The sequence below is a fragment of the Muscardinus avellanarius genome (genome assembly GCF_963383645.1).
Source record: "Muscardinus avellanarius genome assembly, chromosome: 4".
Lineage (NCBI taxonomy): Eukaryota > Metazoa > Chordata > Mammalia > Rodentia > Gliridae > Muscardinus > Muscardinus avellanarius.
The window spans coordinates 125,294,757-125,314,180 of NC_137789.1; the positions used below are offsets into that span (position 1 = coordinate 125,294,757).

General features: G+C 40.1%; 1 protein-coding gene across 1 annotated transcript in view; it reads left to right on the forward strand.

Annotated features, from left to right (window-relative positions):
• Positions 1-911: 911 nt before the first annotated feature.
• Positions 912-19,424, forward strand: part of TNKS2 (tankyrase 2) — a gene marked incomplete at both ends in the record, with an annotated part of 77,793 nt that continues 59,280 nt past the window's right edge. Inside the window, 4 exons of the mRNA XM_080694946.1 lie at positions 912-1,110; positions 14,044-14,268; positions 18,005-18,100; positions 19,234-19,270. Of these exons, the coding sequence (XP_080551072.1) occupies positions 912-1,110; positions 14,044-14,268; positions 18,005-18,100; positions 19,234-19,270 (557 nt within the window). The remainder of the gene's footprint in view (positions 1,111-14,043; positions 14,269-18,004; positions 18,101-19,233; positions 19,271-19,424) is intronic.

The window sequence follows — 19,424 nt, forward strand, 5'->3', positions numbered from 1 at the left end:
AAAGAAGATTGCAAATTCGAAGCTAGCCTCACCAATTAAAAATAAAATAGGGCTGAGGGTATAGCTCAAAGGTAGGATACCTCAGTAAACACACACACGAATCACTTTCAGGACTTTTAAAATTTTCCTTTATCTTGGGGAAGCTCTTCCAAACTTCTCAGTAAGTGAAGAGCAACCCGTTCATTTCTGAAAAGTGGCTTACAAGAAGCAAGCGGATGGGGGGTGGGGAGGTTAAGGGAAGAGAGAGACCCCAGGAGAAAGGGATCCTGGAAGAGAGAACTAGACATTTTCTACATCAAAACTTCCAAAACAATAATGCAAGATCAGAGCAAAACTTTCCACGCTCTTTCTTTGGTGTGATCGCAACTTTTAAAAAACCATCCTGGGAAGACCTTGCCTTTCAAAAGAAAGACAATAAGCCGAGACAATAAGCCGAGCCACTCGGCTCCCGCAGAACCCGGGCAAAGATGGCGGCGAGCCCGGCCGGCCGTCCTCTCGCCACCCACGGCTCTCGCCTCACTTCCCACAAGCCCCTCCGCGCCGCCCGGCTCGCCACGCGCGGCTCGGCCGGAGCCCGGCCACTGCGCACGCGCCGTGACGTCACGGCGCTCCCGGGCTCCGCGGCGCTGGCGGGAGGGGCCTGGCCAGCTTCCGCCGCTGCGTCGCTTCGGGGCTCGGACGGCGGGTTCGCGCTGCCGCCGCGGCCGCGGGGCAGCCGGGGGGCGCGAGGCCCAGCGAGGGGCGCGCGGCGGCGTGGCCATGGGGCTGCGCCCGGCCTGGTGACGGCGGGAAGCCGAGCGGCGCGGGCCCTGAGCGCGTCTCCTCCGGGGGGCCTCGCCCTCCTGCTCGCGGGGCCGGGGCTCCTGCTGCCCTTGCTGGCGCTGCTGCTGGCGGCGGCGGCGGCCAGGATCATGTCGGGCCGCCGCTGTGCCGGCGGGGGCGCGGCCTGCGCCGGCGCGGGCCCCGAGGCCGTGGAGCCCGCCGCCCGCGAGCTGTTCGAGGCGTGCCGCAACGGGGACGTGGAACGAGTCAAGAGGCTGGTGACGCCGGAGAAGGTGAACAGCCGCGACACGGCGGGCAGGAAGTCCACCCCGCTCCACTTCGCCGCAGGTAACCGAGAACGGGGCCGCCTCGCCGCGAAGCCCACCTGCGCGCCGGCCGGAACCCACGCCGGCCTGCGGTGGCCGCCTCCCTTCCCCGCAGGACTCTCGTCCTGACCGTCAGCTTCTCTTTGGGAATTGGAAGAATTAGGGGTGGGGGGAGCGCGCTGCACTCTTTGGGAGTCGGTGTGTGTGTGTAGTTTTTTGTGTGGTTGGTTGGGATTTTTTTGGCCTTGTTTTCTTTTTCAGTATCAACAATACCTATACCAACTTCCGGTCTTGCTACCCAGAAAGGCCCCTTCACACAAGAAAGAATAGGGAACATAGTATACCTTGTGGTTTTAAATACTGATGATCTGAGAAAGATATCGTTCTTGCAATTTTCGCTATAAATTTTATTAGTCAAGGTCTTAGAGGCTTTGTGAAATTTGAGAATGTAATTCAGAAGGAGTTGCTTAATTGGTTACTGACACATTGGTATGAATTGGTTTATCAGACTGGCCAATCATTAGCATGTCTCTACAGAGACTAGAACTGGAAAAAGCAAGTTTGGAAGAGCTGAGGTCTGACTTGGGTGGGATGCAGATGGTCACTGACAAACACACAAATTGGAATGGAGGACAGTAGACTAAGAGAATAGTACTTTATTTTGGGACTGACTGCCTCAATCTTTTGAATTACTTTCTTACTATTTAGTAGATTGACTTTATGATACTGGGACATTAAGTGTAGTTGAAATATTTAAAAGAATCAGAGATGGGACACTCAGCTTATATCCACAAAGCCTTTATGCTTTTCACTCTTAGGAAAGGTTGTGACAGTTTCTAACCTCAAGTGATGGATGCACGATTGGAAATAGGGGTAAATCCCCATACTTCTGGTAATCGTGTTATTTGGTGTATATCATGATTATTTAAAACAGTTTTTTGAAAAAGCAAGGGGACCCATTCAAAGTATTCTTGTTCTTTTGAGTCAGGAATGATGAATAGAGGATCGTGATAAAGATTTCCTTTTTCACAAATGTTGCGTGTCCAGTTTCTACCAGTTGGAGATTTGTTTGCTTTACCCTGTTCCCATTTTAAAGTGTAAATACTACCAGGAAGCTTGTTTTCTCTATCAACTGCACCTTTGTTCAGTTCTCATGGGGAAGCCTTTTAAAGAGACGGAAGTTTGAGGGCCTGTAGTTGGGAGAACTAGAAACAGCTTGTGGACAGTGGAAAGAAAACTTAGAATGCTGAATTCAAATCTCACCTCGTCACTCATTTTGCTTTAGATTTTGGTAGCCAGTGCCACCTTTCTTCAACTAATTTGATTGGCCGGTTTCACCATGTAGGCAACATTTAACCAACTGATTTAGCAAGATGTCACAACCAACTGATACATAATCCAAAGAGTAGTGTTACTCAGATTATGTTCACTTGATCTGTGAGATAAAAATAACTAAGGAAGATCTTAGTTGCTACCTTTTAAGAATTTGGCCTATTAATGAGTTCATATCTGAAAATAGTAATATTTAGAGGTGTGGGGTAACCATATTAGCTTCACGTTGACCTTGCTACTTCTTCACCAATACCACCTTCAGTCCTGTCCCAGCATTTCAGAGCATTTTTAATACGAGTTTTGTTGAGATTGAAATGGAAAACAGTATTTTAAGAACCAGCCCACTCCTCAAAATTTACTCAAATTATCAGGTTTAGATTAAAAAATTAAGAATTTTAGGTATTGCATTCAGCCAGAGATTTAAAAATCCTACATTTAAAGCCTGGTATATGAAATACTTTTAAATGGCTTTGAAATTTAAATTATTAATTTTATTAATGAGAGGCATCTGCTTTCTTAATTGTTAAGTACACCTAGCTGCATTTCCTCTTACTAGTTGGAGAATGCATTTCGTAAATCTTTTTTCTAGATAGTGGGTTATCAGTCATGTTATTGTCTATGTCAGCATTCTGTTGGATGCTCAGCACAGTGGTGGTACTGAGTAAATACCTGACCACAAAGTTATTCTTCTCTGTACATTATAGAGAAAGACTTGAGATGTGAGGCATCACTCTTTTAAAAAAATTTTAGCCCAAAGTTGGTAGGTTTCTTGGGGGAAGTAAGTTTTGTCTTTTTTTTTTTTTTTTGCTTTCCAAGGAACAGTAAGAATGGGATCTGTGTGCAGACTACAAAAAGGAGCAGTTTAGAAAAAAAAAAGTTTCATCTTTTTACCACGAAAAAATTAATCAGTTGCCAGCCCTAAGGGATTTCAATTCTATTAATGTTTTAATTAATGTAATGTAATTAACATAAGCAAGGTTTTTTTTCTATTGTGTGTTTTTTTACTATGGATAACTATGACTTAAGAATTAATTCCTTAGGAGAAAAATTACTTAGAAAATTATATCCTTTCCCCTCTACCCTCTGTCTTCCCCCCACCACACACAGATGCACACAGGATATGAATGATTTTTTGGTGACACATCACAGAACTTGTAGAGGCAAGTTGGTGGTAGGGTGGCTTTAGCTCTAATTCTACTAAAAGGAAGAATATCTGAAATTCTTGACATTGTAATCCCCTAGAAAACAACAGGCTTAAGTAAAAAAAAAAAAGACTCTGTTTCTCTGAACTTCTTTCTGAAAAATCGGTGGTGACAAACTTTGGGAGAGAGTCATCTTGTTGCCCATCACAGTAAAAGAAATATGGCATTCTTTGGAATCTTAGAACTTGGGGTCAGTGTCATGTAGAACTAAATGGCTTGAGAATCTTAAATGTCTTACGGAGTATGCAGAAGTAACATTCAGTAGAGAAAAACAAAAAATTATTGAGTTCAAGAAATTCAGGTATATATATGATAGAGAATGACAAATTGAAAACAAGCTTGCATTATAGAGTTGTAGCTAAGTAAGATAATATTTGTTTTTATTTATAGTATGTTGTTATTGTTTCATATACATTTATCAATTAAACTGAACTTGAATTATTTTATTGTGTGAATTGCATATAAAAGGCAACCTTATTTCAGAGGAGGGAAGTGGAATGAGAGCATCTGGAATTTATCATACAAACAACATTTAGAAAAGCAGGGTTAAATATCTCACAGGTAAAAGACTCAGCCATGCCACTGCCTTCAAATATGTGGAAGGGTCCTATAAAAGAGTGAGCCTATATAACTAATGTGCATCCAGCAGGCAAAAATAATGCCATAGCAAGCTGGGTGTCAATGGTACATGATTATAATCCCAGTACTTAGGAGGCTGAGACAGGAGGATTGCAGATTCAAAGTCAACCTCCACAATTTAATGAGGCCCTCCATAACTTAGTGACTTAGTGAGGCCCTGTTTGCAAATAAATAAAATTGGGCTGGAGGTTTAGCTCAGAGGTAAAATGCTTCTGGGTTCAATCCCTGGTGTCTCTGTGTGTGTGTGTGTGTGTGTGTGTGTGTGTGTGTGTGTGTGTGTCTGTCACACACACACACACACACACACGGCCATAGCAAGGCATGGTGGCACACACTTGTAACCCAGTACTTAGGAGACTGAGGCAGGAGGATTGCAGGTTCGAGACCCACCTCAGCAACTTAGGGGATGTAGCTCAGAGGTAGAATGCCCCATAACCCTCCCACACACACAATAGGAGAAAGATGACAAGGAATTAGGGAAAATTTTCAGTCTATTAAGTATGGAAATGTCTGGAAGTAGCCAAGCAGTGGCTGGCCTGGAATCTTTCAGAGATGTTTTATTTGGAATTTCTGTATAAGATGGGCAGTTTCACTCACAAGTCATTACCCACTGGTACCAAAAAAAGTAAGATTATTTTCCAGTTCAAAATTTTGACAGATCAGCCACTACAGATGTAGACATTTTTATGATTGCCATTTGTATATGTTCCCCAAAGGATCCTATTAAAGACCTCCAAAAACTTTAGTACCATCTTTTTCCTTGACTGTGGCATGCATCATAATTATGGAAATTGCAAAGGATGTATCCATACTCTTTACCTAGAACTACAGTATAGGTTATTTTCAGGTTTTTTTAATGTGAGAAATGATAAAATCTTACATCAACAGAAAATTCCAGTATCAGCCATGTGTGATAGTACACACTTGTAATCCTAGCTACTCAGGAGACTGAGGCAGTAGGATTGCAAGTTCACAGCTAGCCTGGACAATTTAGCGAGACCCTGTCTCAAAATAAAATATAAAAAGGGTTGGTATTATAGCTCGTTGGTAGAAGTCCCCCAGGTGTAATCCTTAGTACTATTAAAAAAAAAAGTCAATCTGTTCATCAGAATCCTTGACTCATTAAATATCCCAGTATATTATCAAGAGCTTGAGCTGTGCCATTTTCTTTAGCTCTTCCAGGGCCTAGAGTAGACTGTTGACTTCATTAACAACTAGTCTCTGGTTTTCTTTAGTATTCTTCCATTCAGATTATCAGAAATTCCTCGCTTCGGATGCTTTGTTATCCTTTTCCAAGTTTCTTCTAGTTGGGTCCAATACTTTTTCTGTCCCAAATTGTGATGGGCAAAGCCCTCTCCCTGTATTCCTCACTCTATAGAAATTTCCTTCTGCCAAAACTCTATGTGATTCTGGACTACATTTAGGTTGGCAAGGCATCACCATCTTATATTGGACCAATTGTATTATCGATGGTCCATTCCACCTTTGGACTGTAAAAGTGGAGTGGGAGTGGCACTTGGTAAAACTTCTGAGAGGCTGAGTTGGTTTCTCTCATGACTTAAGCTATCTCAAAGCTTTTTGGAAACCATGTAGATAAAAGCATGCTTCCAGTATAGCAGCAGAACAGTTCCTAGAACTGCTGAAATTGGTGGCATGTAGATAGTAAAAGAACTTAACAAGAGACAAATTGAATGAATTGATTTGTGGGGGGATACTGGGGATTGAGCCCTGGAGTGTTCAACCTCCTAGGTACACCCCAGCCCCATCTTACTTTTATTTGGAAACAATCCCGCTAGAGTGATGCGTTTCAGCAGTTGCAGGGGCTTTCCTTGAGCCTGCAATCCTCCTGTCTCAGCCTCCCAAATACTGGGATTACAAACATGCATCACCATGCCCAGCTAAACTGCTTTTCTTAATAGTCACAAGTCATGAACTCCATATTGCCAGACACTGGCCTTATCCCTGAGTAAACAAACATGAACAAGAAAATCCTTGATAATCATTGACAGGTAGAACATGAGCATGAACCTCAGCCCTATTTATTTTCATGTTCTACCTGGCCAGTGAGGACATAATCAGAATATCCCCTGTAAAGCTATTTTTTCTCCAAGAAATGGTACCTGACAGAAGTGCTCTCAACTATTGAGATGGTAAGAATGAGGCCTTTATCAGAGATTACTCCTGAGAGTTTGGGGGAGCGTCTTAAATCCAAACATTTCACCAAACTCCCAACAGTGAGTTTTATTTGAAATAGCTACCTTCTGACTCCCTCTAAATAATTTCCTTTAGTACCAAAATGTGACTTCAAATAATCTACTCTCAGTATAGCAGACATAGTATAGTCTACTCGCATACCATAGTCCTTACAATGTAACTTTGAAAACATGCTGATCTCTACTTTCAGTCTCTTGACTGATTTTAGAAATCTTAATAGCTAAAGAACCATGTTGACACAGAGTCATTGACATAGACATCAGTGTGTCAGAATGTTGGTAACTGTAGATAGATCACTACATATGCCACCTCCTGCACTAAAACTGCAGTGTCATTAATCTACAGTAGTCTCTTCTCTTTCCAGTGATACTGTGATCACTAGTCCTTTGGAACAGATTATTTCTCCTGTTGACACTACCTCTTAGCAACTGGATATTTTACTTCAGCTATTTTTGGGTTTTTTTTTTTGTTGTTGTTTTTTGTGTTTTTGTGTGTGTGTGTGATATTGGGGATGGAACCCAGGGGCCTTTTACCTCCGGGCTACACTCCCAGAGCTATTTTATATTTTTTATTTGAAAATAGGGTCTCTTAAGCTAGTGGAGTCTGGCTTTGAACCTACGTGATCCTCCTGTCTCAGCCTCCCAAGTGCAGGGAGTAAGTGCTGAAGTAAGCTGGGCGTCCGCCACCACGCCCAGCTTACTTCAGCTATTCTGTGTCCACCAAACTCCCAATTGGGGGAAGTTAGCCTGTGATTCACCATTTTTATTAATATTTATTACCACTGAAAAAACTGACTTTTTTCTAAAAGTGAGTATATCAAATAACTTTACAAAGGAAGCAGTGCCTTTATAATTTTCTTTATTCTAATCCTTTTCTCTTATTCCCCAGTCTAACAAACCTTTTCTAAAAGCACTTGCTCCGGGTAGGTGCTTAGTGCAGCCATAGGCCACCTGCTTGAGGACAGTATGAGCAGCAGTACCCAGACAGTGGAAGTCTGAAGTCAGGGCTAATGACAAGTGATTTGACTTTCCCTGCCTGAGGTTTTCCTCCTTGACTTCTACAGTGCTGTTCTTAGTTTTACTTTAGTTTCTTTTCTCATTCTGTGATGTATTAATTCAAATATCAGCAAATTGCTATGTAATACATACTGTGAGAGACCCTTGGGAAGTAATGATAAACTAAGATATACACAGCTCTTCCTCTTTATGGGACTAAGTCCAGGAGATAAGTAAACAATAATTACAAGTTTTAATAATTGCCAAGGAATACTGCTGTGAATAGCAAAGACAAAAATCCCTGCTTTTAGCTGGGTATGGTGGTGCACACTTGTAATCCCGCACTTGGGAAGCGGAGACAGGAGGATCTCGCAGGTTCGAAGCCAGCCTCGCTGGTTTAAGAGACCCTGTTTCCAAATAAAAATATAAAAAATAGGTCTGGGAGTGTAGCCCGGAGGTAGAAGGGTTTCCAGGAACCCCAGTACCCCCCCCCCCAAAAAAAATCCCTGCTTTTATGGAGATTGCATTCTAGTTAAAAAGGGAAGACAAACCAAATAGTGTTAAAATAGAAAACAATGTGGGTGGACAGAATGAATTGCTGTAGATAAGATGGTCAGAGATGGCCTTGTTAAGGTTGTAACATTTAAACTGGACAGTAAATAGAAGAGAAGAGGGTACAGTTTCTTACCAATTCCCTAGCATACTTTATGAACTCAAAGAAAACCAGGTCATAGGTAGAGAAGGGCAGAGTGGTATAAAATGGAGCCCATTCATGCCGTGGGCCTTGTAGGCCACAGTAAATGTTTGAATTTAACTTTTTTTCCCCCCTGGAACTGGGGGATTAGACTCAGAAGTATTCTATATCTGAGCTACATAGACCCCCAACCATTTTAAAAATTTTTAATTTTGAAACAGTGGTTTACTAAATTGCTGTGGCTGGCCTCAAACCTTTGCCCTCCTACTTCAGTCTCCCAAGTACTGGGATTACAGGCATGCAGCACCAAGCCTGCCTGTGTTTATTTTATTTATTTATTTATTTATTTATTTAGTACTGGAAATTGAACCCAGAGGCACTCTACTTCCAAGCTACACCCCAGTCCAGTTTTTTATTTATTTGGAAACAAGGTCTTATTAGGTTGCTGAAAGCCTAACTAAGTTACTAAGGCTGTGTTTGAAGCAACAATCCTCCTGTCTCAGCCTCCCAAGTACTGAGATTATGAATGTGCGCCATCACACCCCGCAATGTTTGAATTTTATTCTAAGAGCATCTGTGGAAAGCCATTGAATTGTTTTAAACAGGAATGTGATAGTGGCATTTGTTTATAGAGGTCACTAGGGACAGAAATAATGAGAAACCTCCTTAGGAGGGTGTAGTTCAGGCTAGAGATGATGATGGTTGAAATAAGAATATGTTGGCCAGGCGTGGTAGCACACACTCATAATCCAGCATTTGGGAGGCTGAGATGGGGGATCATGGTTTGTGGCCAGCCTCAGCTACTTAGGCCCTCTGCAACTCAGTGAGACCCTGTTTCAAAATAAAGAATAAAAAAAAGTAGGGCTGGGGGTATAGCTCTGAGGTAGAATGCCCCTGGGTTCCATCCCCAGTACTGCAAGAAGGGAGGGAAGGAGAGAGGGGACTGACAGTGTCAGTAGAAATGGAGAAAAGCTAGGAACATGTGGAATGTGAGATGCCTTTGAAGTATCAAAAGAGACGATATGTCAAATAAACATCCCCAAAGTTAGGTAAAAAGTCTAGATTGAAGATTTAAGTTTGAGGGTTCTAAAAAGAAAGTAAAGAACTAAGTCTTGAGGAAGCCCCGCATTTAGAAGTTGGATAGAGGAAGAAGCCTGCAGGGAGGTAGCATATCCCAAACTTGAACTTTGATTATTTGCCACAAATCTATATCATCTTTAGCTTTTCCTAATCTCAGTTGATGATGGCTGTGCTCCTCCATTACTTGGGTTGAAAACCTTGGGGTCATCTGTGACACCTCACAAAATCTCACTTGCTCTTTCTTTCTCACTCTCATCCCATGTCTGGGCCCTTAGGAAACTGCTGGCTGTCCCTTCCGAATATCTAGAATCTGCCACTTACCATTATTCTGACACCAGATTTTTATCCAAGCCACCATAGCCTCTCACCTACACCTACCCACATTATATTCTTCCTGATAGCAGCCAGAGAGTAATGTAAGTTCTGATGCATAACTTATCAGTTCAAAACCCCTGCAGTGACTCTCTATTTTCCTCAAAGTAAAAGAATCTAAAGTTCTTAGATCCACAGACCTCTATCTGACATCTTTTTCTGGCCCTCTTCACTTCTAAATTCGCCACCTCTTTTCTCACTCTGTTCCACCCACTCTGCCCTACTTACTATTAGCCAATAAGGCTAACTTCCTCATCTCTTTAGCCTTTAGTCAAATGTCACCATCTCAGGGAGGACCATATTCAGTCATAGAATTCATTCTCCTCACACAAATGAACCCTGATAACTCCTTAGTTTTTTTTTTTTAATCACCTCCTAACATATTTATTCTTTTATTTATTGCTTATTTCTTTCATCCCCAAAGAAGTTCTCAAAAGCAGAAACTTGGTTTATTCATTGGTATATCTCATACCCAGAAAGGTGTCTAGCACATAGTTGATACTTCCTGATAACTTGTTGAATGAATGAATAAGTGAGACAGAAGGAAAAAACTAGAAGCATATGCCATGGAGTCTGGGCAAGGTATTTCAAAAGGAATACCTTGTCAGTTGTTGAATGTTGTTAAGATGCAGTCAAAGACAGATATGTGTTCTTTGTATTTGGCAGTCTAGACATTATAAGTGACCTGATTGAAAGTAATTGTAAGGAAGAACCACAATTGGTTGAATTGGGAAAAGAGTGAATAGAGAGATTCCTTACTGATTTTATGCAGAGAAACAAATAGGAATGTGGATGCAGAAAGAGAATGTCTTTGATAAAATGAAAGAAATTAGAACATATTTATATACCGTTAGGAATAATACACTTGGAGAGGGAAGAGGTGGTTAATGGACAGGAAAAACCAACAAAAGAAGGAAGGGAGGGAGGGAGGAGTGCAGTGCAAAGTAAGAAGAGAATCAGTTTTCTTTTTGTTTTCTTTTGCCATTCTGGGGTTGAACCTAGTGCCTTGTGCATGCAAGGCAAGTGTTCTACCACTGACATACATTCCCAGCCATTTTTCTTTTTAGATAGGGTCTCACTGAATCACCCAAACTAGCTTTGAACTTGGGGTCCTCCTGCCTCAGCTGCCTGAGTAGCTGCAGCCACTATGCCTAGCTGGGTTTGCTCTTTAATAGAAAGTAAATTTCCTTTAGCAGAACGGGGGGAATTAAGTGTTCTCATTAATATTTATGCATGGCTTCAAATATCCTCATTATGATCGTAACTCCCAAATGTCCACCAGCTCCAGAGCAGTTTAAGATCCACAGAACATACTACTTACTGGACATTTGTCCCACAAGCACTTAACACTAAGCATTTCCAAAATAAAATCTTAACCCACAAAGCTTCCTGCTCTATCTAGTATCTCAGAGATGTGATGGTCATTCTCTGCCCTTACCTTCTTTCACCAAATTAATTATTGTATCCTATCAAGTTTCCCTTCTCTCTGTAAGTAGTCACCCTTAGCAGCCATGTGTGCAATAGTAAGAGATTGGAAACAACCTAACTATTCATGAGAATGGAACTAGTTAAATTTGGTACTTCTAGTAAGAAAATATATATTGCTGGGTGTGGTGATGCACATCAGTAATTCTACTACTTAGGAGACTTAGGTAGGAGGATCCCAGGTTCAAGACATTTACATCTTAGTGAGACCCTTGGCAGCAGCAGGACCCAGTATCTGGGGGTGTAGCTTAGAGATAGAATGTCTCTGGGTTCAATTCCCAGTACCCCCCCCAAAAAAAAAGAAAGAAAAGAGTTATTTTTAGGATATTGCTAGATTTTTTAAAAAAGGAAAATTCAAATGGCATTTAAAAAATAGGAGGTGTTTGTATGTACATACATCACATAACTTTGCCCCTCCTACCCCCCCCCAAAAAAAAAACCTGACAGAACTACAAGACTGGGAATAGTATTAGGAGGGCAGCTTTATAGGACACCTTTTTCCCCAGCCATGAATATTACCATATAATGTATGCTAACCATATCAGCCTCAAATTTGACCCTCATCATCCATCACATAGACTGTGGCAGTAGCCATCTAAAATCTTGACCTGTATACTACCTGTCTTTTTGCATTTCATCCATTTATCTACACAATCACCAAAGTGAGTCTTCCAAAAAAGCAAATATAGTTAGGTGTGATGATGATAATCCCAGTACTTAGGAAGCTGTAAGAGGAGGATTGCAGGTTCAGGGCCAACATCAATGGTAGAGCATGTCCTTGTTGCAAAATGGGGTGAGGGGTCATGTCTAAGGGTATTATAGCTCAGAGCTAATATGCCCCTGGATTAGGCACCAGTATCCCCAAATAAATATATGGAGAGAGATCACTGCCCTCAACAAACCTTTACTGACTACTGATGTTGTAGCAGTATTTTTCAAACTGTTTGTAAGAGATAAACATAGTGGGGATAAAGTGTGTGTGTGTGTGTGTGTGTGTGTGTGTGTGTTTTAACTGGGGATGGAACCCAGGGGCATTCTACCTCTGAGCTACACGCCCAGCCCTATTTTTTATTTTGAACCAGGGTCTCACTGAGTTGCAAAGGGACTCACTAAGTAGCTTAGGCTGGCTGTGAACCTGCAATCCTACTATCTCAGCCTCCCAAGTACTGGAATTCTTAGCCTGAGCCACCACACTCAGCTTTGTATTGGATTCATAAATAAGATTTCACCAAAATCTCTTGTCTGAAAAACACTAGTCTGTGGGACATAGTCCAAACACTGCCTTAGGGTAACATAGAAGGTTCTTCTTGATTATTCCTACTTTAGCATTCTGTTTCCTGACTATTATGAAGGATTTGTTCTTTCATACCTCCATGCCCATGTACATTTTATTTCTTGTGCTTAGACTACAATGGCTTTCTCTTAAAATTGTGAGCTTTTTGAGGAGAATCAAAGTTACCTAACAATATTAAAATACATACCCCTTCCCCCAAAACAAAAGTTAATCTTTTCAACCGTCTTTAACTCCTCTTTCAGTTACAGCTAATTTCACATCTACCTTGACAGTCTGTAGGAATTACTTTTTTTAATCCATTCCCACACTGATCATCTTAGGAGGACTGCATTTTAAAATTATCCAGAGAAATTCCAGAAGAATAGAAATTATATCACTCTTGCTCAATACATACATACCTTTTCATCTGCTTTAACATATGCTTAGAATCCTTTTCATAATTAGCTACAAAAAGGCATTGAGTACAAATATATGAGAATGATAAGAAAATGAAACTCAATGATATTCAACCTATAAACCAGAATGATAAGAGTTACCAGACTTTTGTTGGTTCTGGGATAGTTGAGCAGAACTGTGGAACCCAAGTATTTAAGAGAGGATTCCTTCCTGGGAAGAAGTTGCTTGTGTCATTCAAGTGACAGAGTAGGGGCTCCTTTTAAGACATTTGATTCAGTTCTTTTGTTTAGGCTCACTCTTTCTCACTACATAGACAATTATAAGCTGTAAGCTGATCTTGTTTTATTGCTATCACATAGTCCTCTACTTTAGCAGAAACGTGAAGTAGATATAAAAATAGGGATTCTCTTCTAGCAAGAGTTTTGTATTTTTTATAAAGTAGTAATTTATGTATTTCAGTTATATACTTTGACCAACTGAAAATGTATGCACAGTTAATATGCAGATCTCTATATTTACAATTAGAGATGCTGTTGTATAATGAGAAATATTTGAACTTGGAGCTTTCAGTCACTTATTTTATAATCTTTCACAGAAAGATTATAAGTAGCACCAACTAAGGCATTACTGATGTCCACAAGCTACTAGCAGAGCAGGCCTTTGGTTTTATTAAGATTTGTTACTGATGCCGGCGTGGTGGCGCATGCTTGTAATCCCTGCGCTTGGGAGGCGGATACAGGAGGATCGCGCTGATTCGGAGCCAGCCTCGCTGGCTTAAGAGACCTTGTTTCCAAATAAAAAAAATATAAAAATAGATCTGGGAGTGTAGCCTGGAGGTAGAAGGGCTTCCAGGAACCCCAGTACCACCAAAAAAATAAAAAATAAATAAAAATAAAGATTTATTATCTTAAAAAAAAGATTTGTTACTGAACAGTGAATTGTTGAATCTTTTATTTTTTATCCTAAAACTATTTTGTTTTGGTGGTACTGGGAACTGAACCCAGGGATACTCTTATCATTAAGCTACATCCCCGGCCCTTTTTTATTTTTAATTTTGAGACACTGTCTCACTGAGTTTCCCAGGCTGGCCTTGAACTTGTGATATTTCTGGCTCACCTTCCCAAGTACTGAGATTACAGGTGGGTGCCACCATGTCCAATTCATCCTAAAACATTTTAGCATGACTTGTATTCACTGAGTCTAGTTTATTTTCCTTGGAAAACTGAAATGTGGACATCTCATTTTCTTCTAGGTTTTGGACGGAGAGATGTAGTTGAATATTTGCTTCAAAATGGTGCAAATGTCCAAGCTCGTGATGATGGTGGGCTTATTCCTCTTCATAATGCATGCTCTTTTGGTCATGCCGAAGTAGTCAATCTCCTTTTGCAACATGGTGCAGACCCAAATGCTCGAGATAATTGGAATTACACTCCTCTCCATGAAGCTGCAATTAAAGGAAAAATTGATGTTTGCATTGGTAAGACTAATTATTTTCAGAATTTTTTCAGAACTTATAACTATTAGAATCTAATTTAAACTCACTTGTGAATATGATCAAATTCCACCAGGCTAAAACTAAATGTTTAAGAACACTAAATGACTTAATTTAACCCCTGCTTTCTAAATTTCTTTTTGTATATTGTATTCAGCTTAAATTTCTTTGGAAAATATAATTAAAGTTCCAGTTCTCTTGGGAGGTAAGATACACAAAGAACCAGATTAAGATATGGTGGTAGTTAACAGGGAATGTTAGAAGATAATGTTTAGGGCAGAGACTTGGACAGAATCAGGTTTCAAGGCCTGACTTCCTAGAGTCTTTCTAGTGTTTCTAGTGAGAGAAAGGTTAGAAAAGTAGGTGAGAACTTATTTATAAAAAGCTTTGAATTCTAGGTTAAGGAGCTCAGTATTGCTATGTAGGCAGTTACTGAAAATTGAGAAGGAGAACAGCCTCAGGAGATTAGTATATTTTAGAAATAATACTCTTGTTGGGGGCTGGTTAGGATGGGTGGCATCAAGGAAACTACTTAGGAAGCTGAAAAATAACTTGGGTGAGAAATGAGGGAATGTCCTTGAGTTGCTACAAAGGTTAGAAGTGGCAGAATAAAGCTGGGCATAGTGGCCCACGCTTGTAATCCCAACTCTTGGGAGGCTGAGACAGGAGGATAACGGTTCGTGGGCACCCTCAGCTACTTAGCGAGGCCCTTTGCAACTCAGTGAGACCCTGTCTCAAAATAAAGAATAGGGTTGGGGTACATGTAGCTCGGATATAGATTGCCCCCCCGGGTTCCATTCCCAATACCACCACCACCAAAAAAAAAAAGAAGTGGTGGCAGGATAAGTAAAGAAGCATTTGATGGAAAAATTATCGGTGATTTAGAATACTTGAACCTAACAAATGAGATAGAATTTGAGCATTTTCATTAAATTAGTATTTACAAGCAAGGCATGGTAGTGCATGCCTGTAATCCCAGTACTTGGAAGGCTGAGACATTAGGATCGGAGGTTCAAGAACAATCTTACCAGGTAGTAGTAAGACTCTAATCATCAACCTAGCAAGACCCTATTTCAAAATAAATATAAAATAGGACTGAGGGTGTAGCTTGGAGGTAGAATATCCCCAGTTCAGTCCCCAGTACAAAAAAAAAAAAAGTTATTTACTTTTCTGAGCCTAATAAAACGGGGGTTTTGGACTCATTGACACATTAGCTCCATTTTTTCCTGATGCAAAACAGGAACAGTTGATATCCTTAACAAACACAATGCCTGGTCTGAGCAGTAGGAAAAGTCCAAGGGCACTACACTGAATTCACATTGCCCTGCTCCCCCCAAATCCCAACTCACTGTGCCAGAGTCTCTTCAACTTAGTTTAAATTAGATCATTTGGAGTCAGGCGTGGTGGCACATGCTGCCTCAGTCCTTGGGAGACTGAGACAGGATTGCACGCGTTTGAAGTCAGCCTCAGCTACTTAATGAGGCCTTCAGCAACTTTGTGAGACCCTTTTACCAAATAAACTATAAAATGGGTCTGGGGGTGTTGCCAGAGGTAGAAGGCTCCTGGGTTCCATCCCCAGTACCAAAAATAAATAAATAAATTAGGTCATTTATTAAGGTGCAAAATGAATTACCTAGCTAGCTCTGCCCAATTTTTTCCTTTTATCTTAATTTTTGCTGCCCTTTGCTCAATCTACTCTTACCCATATAACCCATTGCTTATGCCTCAGTGTCTCAGACATATAATTTTTTTTTTCTAGAACTGGGGTTGGAACCCAGGGGCATTCTACCTCCTGAGCTACACCCCCTGCCTGTTTTTTGTTCTTTATTTTGAAACAGGGTCTCGCTGAGTTGCAAAGGGCCTCACTTAGTAGCTGAGGTTGTCCACGAACTGCGATCCTCCAGTCTCAGCCTCCCAAATACTGGGGTTACAAGCATGCGCCACCACGCCCGGCTAAACTATTCCCTTTATGTAGCTACTAGAAAAATTTAAATAATATATGTATTATCACATTTTATTTCTTTTGCAAAGCACTTACATAGAAAGGACCAAAGCCGGGCATGGTGGAGCATGCTTCTCATCGCAGCATTCAAGAGGCTGAGACAGGAGGATTGTAGTTCATGACCAGCCTCAGCTACTTAGCGAGGCCCTTTGCAACTCAATGAGACCCTGTTTCAAAATAAAGAATAAAAACAGGGCTGGGGGTGTAGCCAGAGGTAGAATGCCCCTGGGTTCCATCCACAGTACCACAAAAAAAAAAAAAAAGAAAGAAAGAAAGGATCAAAATGTAATGGAAATTAGCCCTATCAAGGAACAGGAGCTCAGCTTCCTTTCATTGTATATATTTGCCTGTTTTCTCCCAGCTCCTCATTTATAGATAGAATATGCTAGAGTATTTTTATATAACAAATAACAATATAGAGCATAATATGAGGCTTCTCCTTTTATGTGCCTTAGATTATAAAGTAGAAGCTTTTATTTCGGGTTTGTTAACTCTAGAAAGAATATTTGAATTTTTAACTTAAAACTTACTATAATTAACCTAAAAAACAACTACTTAGTTGGCAACTCCTGTTCATGTATTCCCTCGTTGAAGGTTTTTTTTAAAAAAAAAAATGCCTTGTTGGCTTTAGTGTATATCTACCTATTCCATTCAATGTATACCTACCTATTCCACTCCTCAGACTACTTTACCTTTTTATTGAAGTATGGTGTATTGTGGTGTCACTAATGGAGAAATCAGAGCAGCCCCCTTCTTTTGATTAATTTATTGTTTCTTGAGTAAGGAGATGATAAAAGGCATTACAGAATTGATTAAAAGCATAAGGAGTTATCTTTTTGTGTGTGTGGGGGGGGGGGTAATGGGAATAGAACCCAGGGACATTCTACCTCCAAGCTACACCCCAGTCCTATTTTTTTATCCTTTATTTTGAAACAGGGTCTCACTATGTAGTTTAAGCTGCCCTCAAACTGCGATCCTTCTGTCTCAGCCTCCCAAATGCTGGAATTACAAGCATGCGCCACCATGCCCATCTCATGTTTTGTTTTTTAAAGAATTTACCTGTATATGTGTTTTTTAATTGTACAGATCTCTGTCCCTGAGCTGTCTATAGCTTTAGATATTTCTCTCAGGCTAAAGAGTTTTCTAGCATAGGCAAATGTTCCTTTAGAATGAAAGAAGCTTTCAAGCAAACTTGCCCCCTTTTGTCCCCTACTACTTTTTAATCAATCCTTTGTTATTTATCACCACATACAAAATAACCAAAGAAAATTTCACATTAAAATGAAGGGAAACTTATTTAATAGGCCATTATATGTATTTTGTTTATTTACTATTTATTTTGCATGTGCATGTGTGATACTGGGCATTGAACCCAGGGGTATTCTACCTCTGAGCTACATCCCAGCCCTTTTTAAAAAAATTTTTGTTTTGTTTTTGAAACAGAATCTCACTGTGTTGATGAGAGTTTCACTTTACTGCTGAGGTTGTCCTCAAACCTACAATCCTCCTGTGTCAGCCTCCCAAAAACTGGGGTTACAAGCATGTACCACCATGCCCACCTATGTCTTCTTAAACTTAAAATATAACATGTATCATATTATAGGATATGAACTGTATTTAAACAGCTAAGACTACTGGACCAGAACTTTTAAGAAAATGATTTACGAAAATGAAATTCTAATGATTACCATTTTTTAAAGTATAGTTGCTATTTTGCAGTGCTCTTACAGCATGGAGCTGAGCCGACCATTCGAAATACAGATGGAAGGACAGCATTGGACTTAGCAGACCCATCTGCCAAAGCAGTGCTGACTGGTGAGTTGGTGTACTCTTAGGTTATTCTAGGAAGAACATGAATAACAACTTTACTGGGTAGACTGTCTGCCTCCTGTGATTAATGACCTCAACTAGAGGTTTTTAATAATATCAATTCAGTTGCTATTCTTTACTACATCTAGAAGGTTGACATCTTTTCAAATTCATGTTTACTTTTGTCATTGTTGTCTTAGTGAAGGTTTATTGTTTGTTGCTATTGAGCATTCAGGATATTTTTTAAATACTCCTGAATTTTTTTTATATAATTTAGATATTGCTCCTTTATAAACCATTCCTTTTTTTAATAAAATATTTAAATGGTTTTTGACAGAATCCTTTCAAAAACACTAATCATTCTCTTATAACTAATCATCTTTAATGCAAAGTATTCTGGACACACAGATTTTAGTACAATAAAGAGTGGTAATTATTGTACTCTGCTATAACATTTTTATGTCTTTGGAATCTATCTTTTAAAAAGTCTTAGTGCGCCAGGAGTGGTGGTGCATGATTGTAATCCCTGCACTTGGGAGGCTGAGACAGGAGGATCACACAGGTTCGAAGCCAGCCTCAGCTACTTAGTGAGGCTCTCAGCAACTTAGGGAGACCCTGATTCCAAATAAAGTTAAAATAGGTCTGGGAGTATAGCCCGGAGGTAGAAAAGACCCTGAGTTCAACCCCAATACCACCAAAAAAAAAGTCTTAGTGCACAAAAGAAGCCTTGCCTTATAATCAGTACACAATTCACATTTTAGGTAGCAGTTTTGACGTTATTTCAGCAAATCTTTATATCACTTTAAATTTTATTGATTATACTTTTATATTCACTTATTTATTTTGGTACTTGGGATGAAACCTGGGGCGTTCTACTTCCAAACTATACCCCCTGCCCTATTTTTTATTCTTTATTTTGAAGCTGTCCACAAACCACGTCCTCCCAAATTGGAATTACATATTGGGATTACAAGTGTGCACCACCATACCCGGTTATGATATGCTATTGATTATGTTTCATTTATTAGAAACTTATTTCCAAATTTACTTGCTTTAAAGACAGTTCATTAGGCATCTTTTTGCATAAAATTATCATTGATATTTTTTAATTTTCAATCTTTTTTCCCCCCAATTTACAGGTGAATATAAGAAAGATGAACTCTTGGAAAGTGCCAGGTGTGTACAAATACTATTAAATGTGTACCATGAAAACTTTTTCATTAAAATTTTTTGCAATAAGTATGCTTTAAAAGAAAATAATTTTCCCTTAATGATCCTAATACATGCCTCCAGGAAGGATCTAATAAGGAACACAAATTGCAGGCAACAT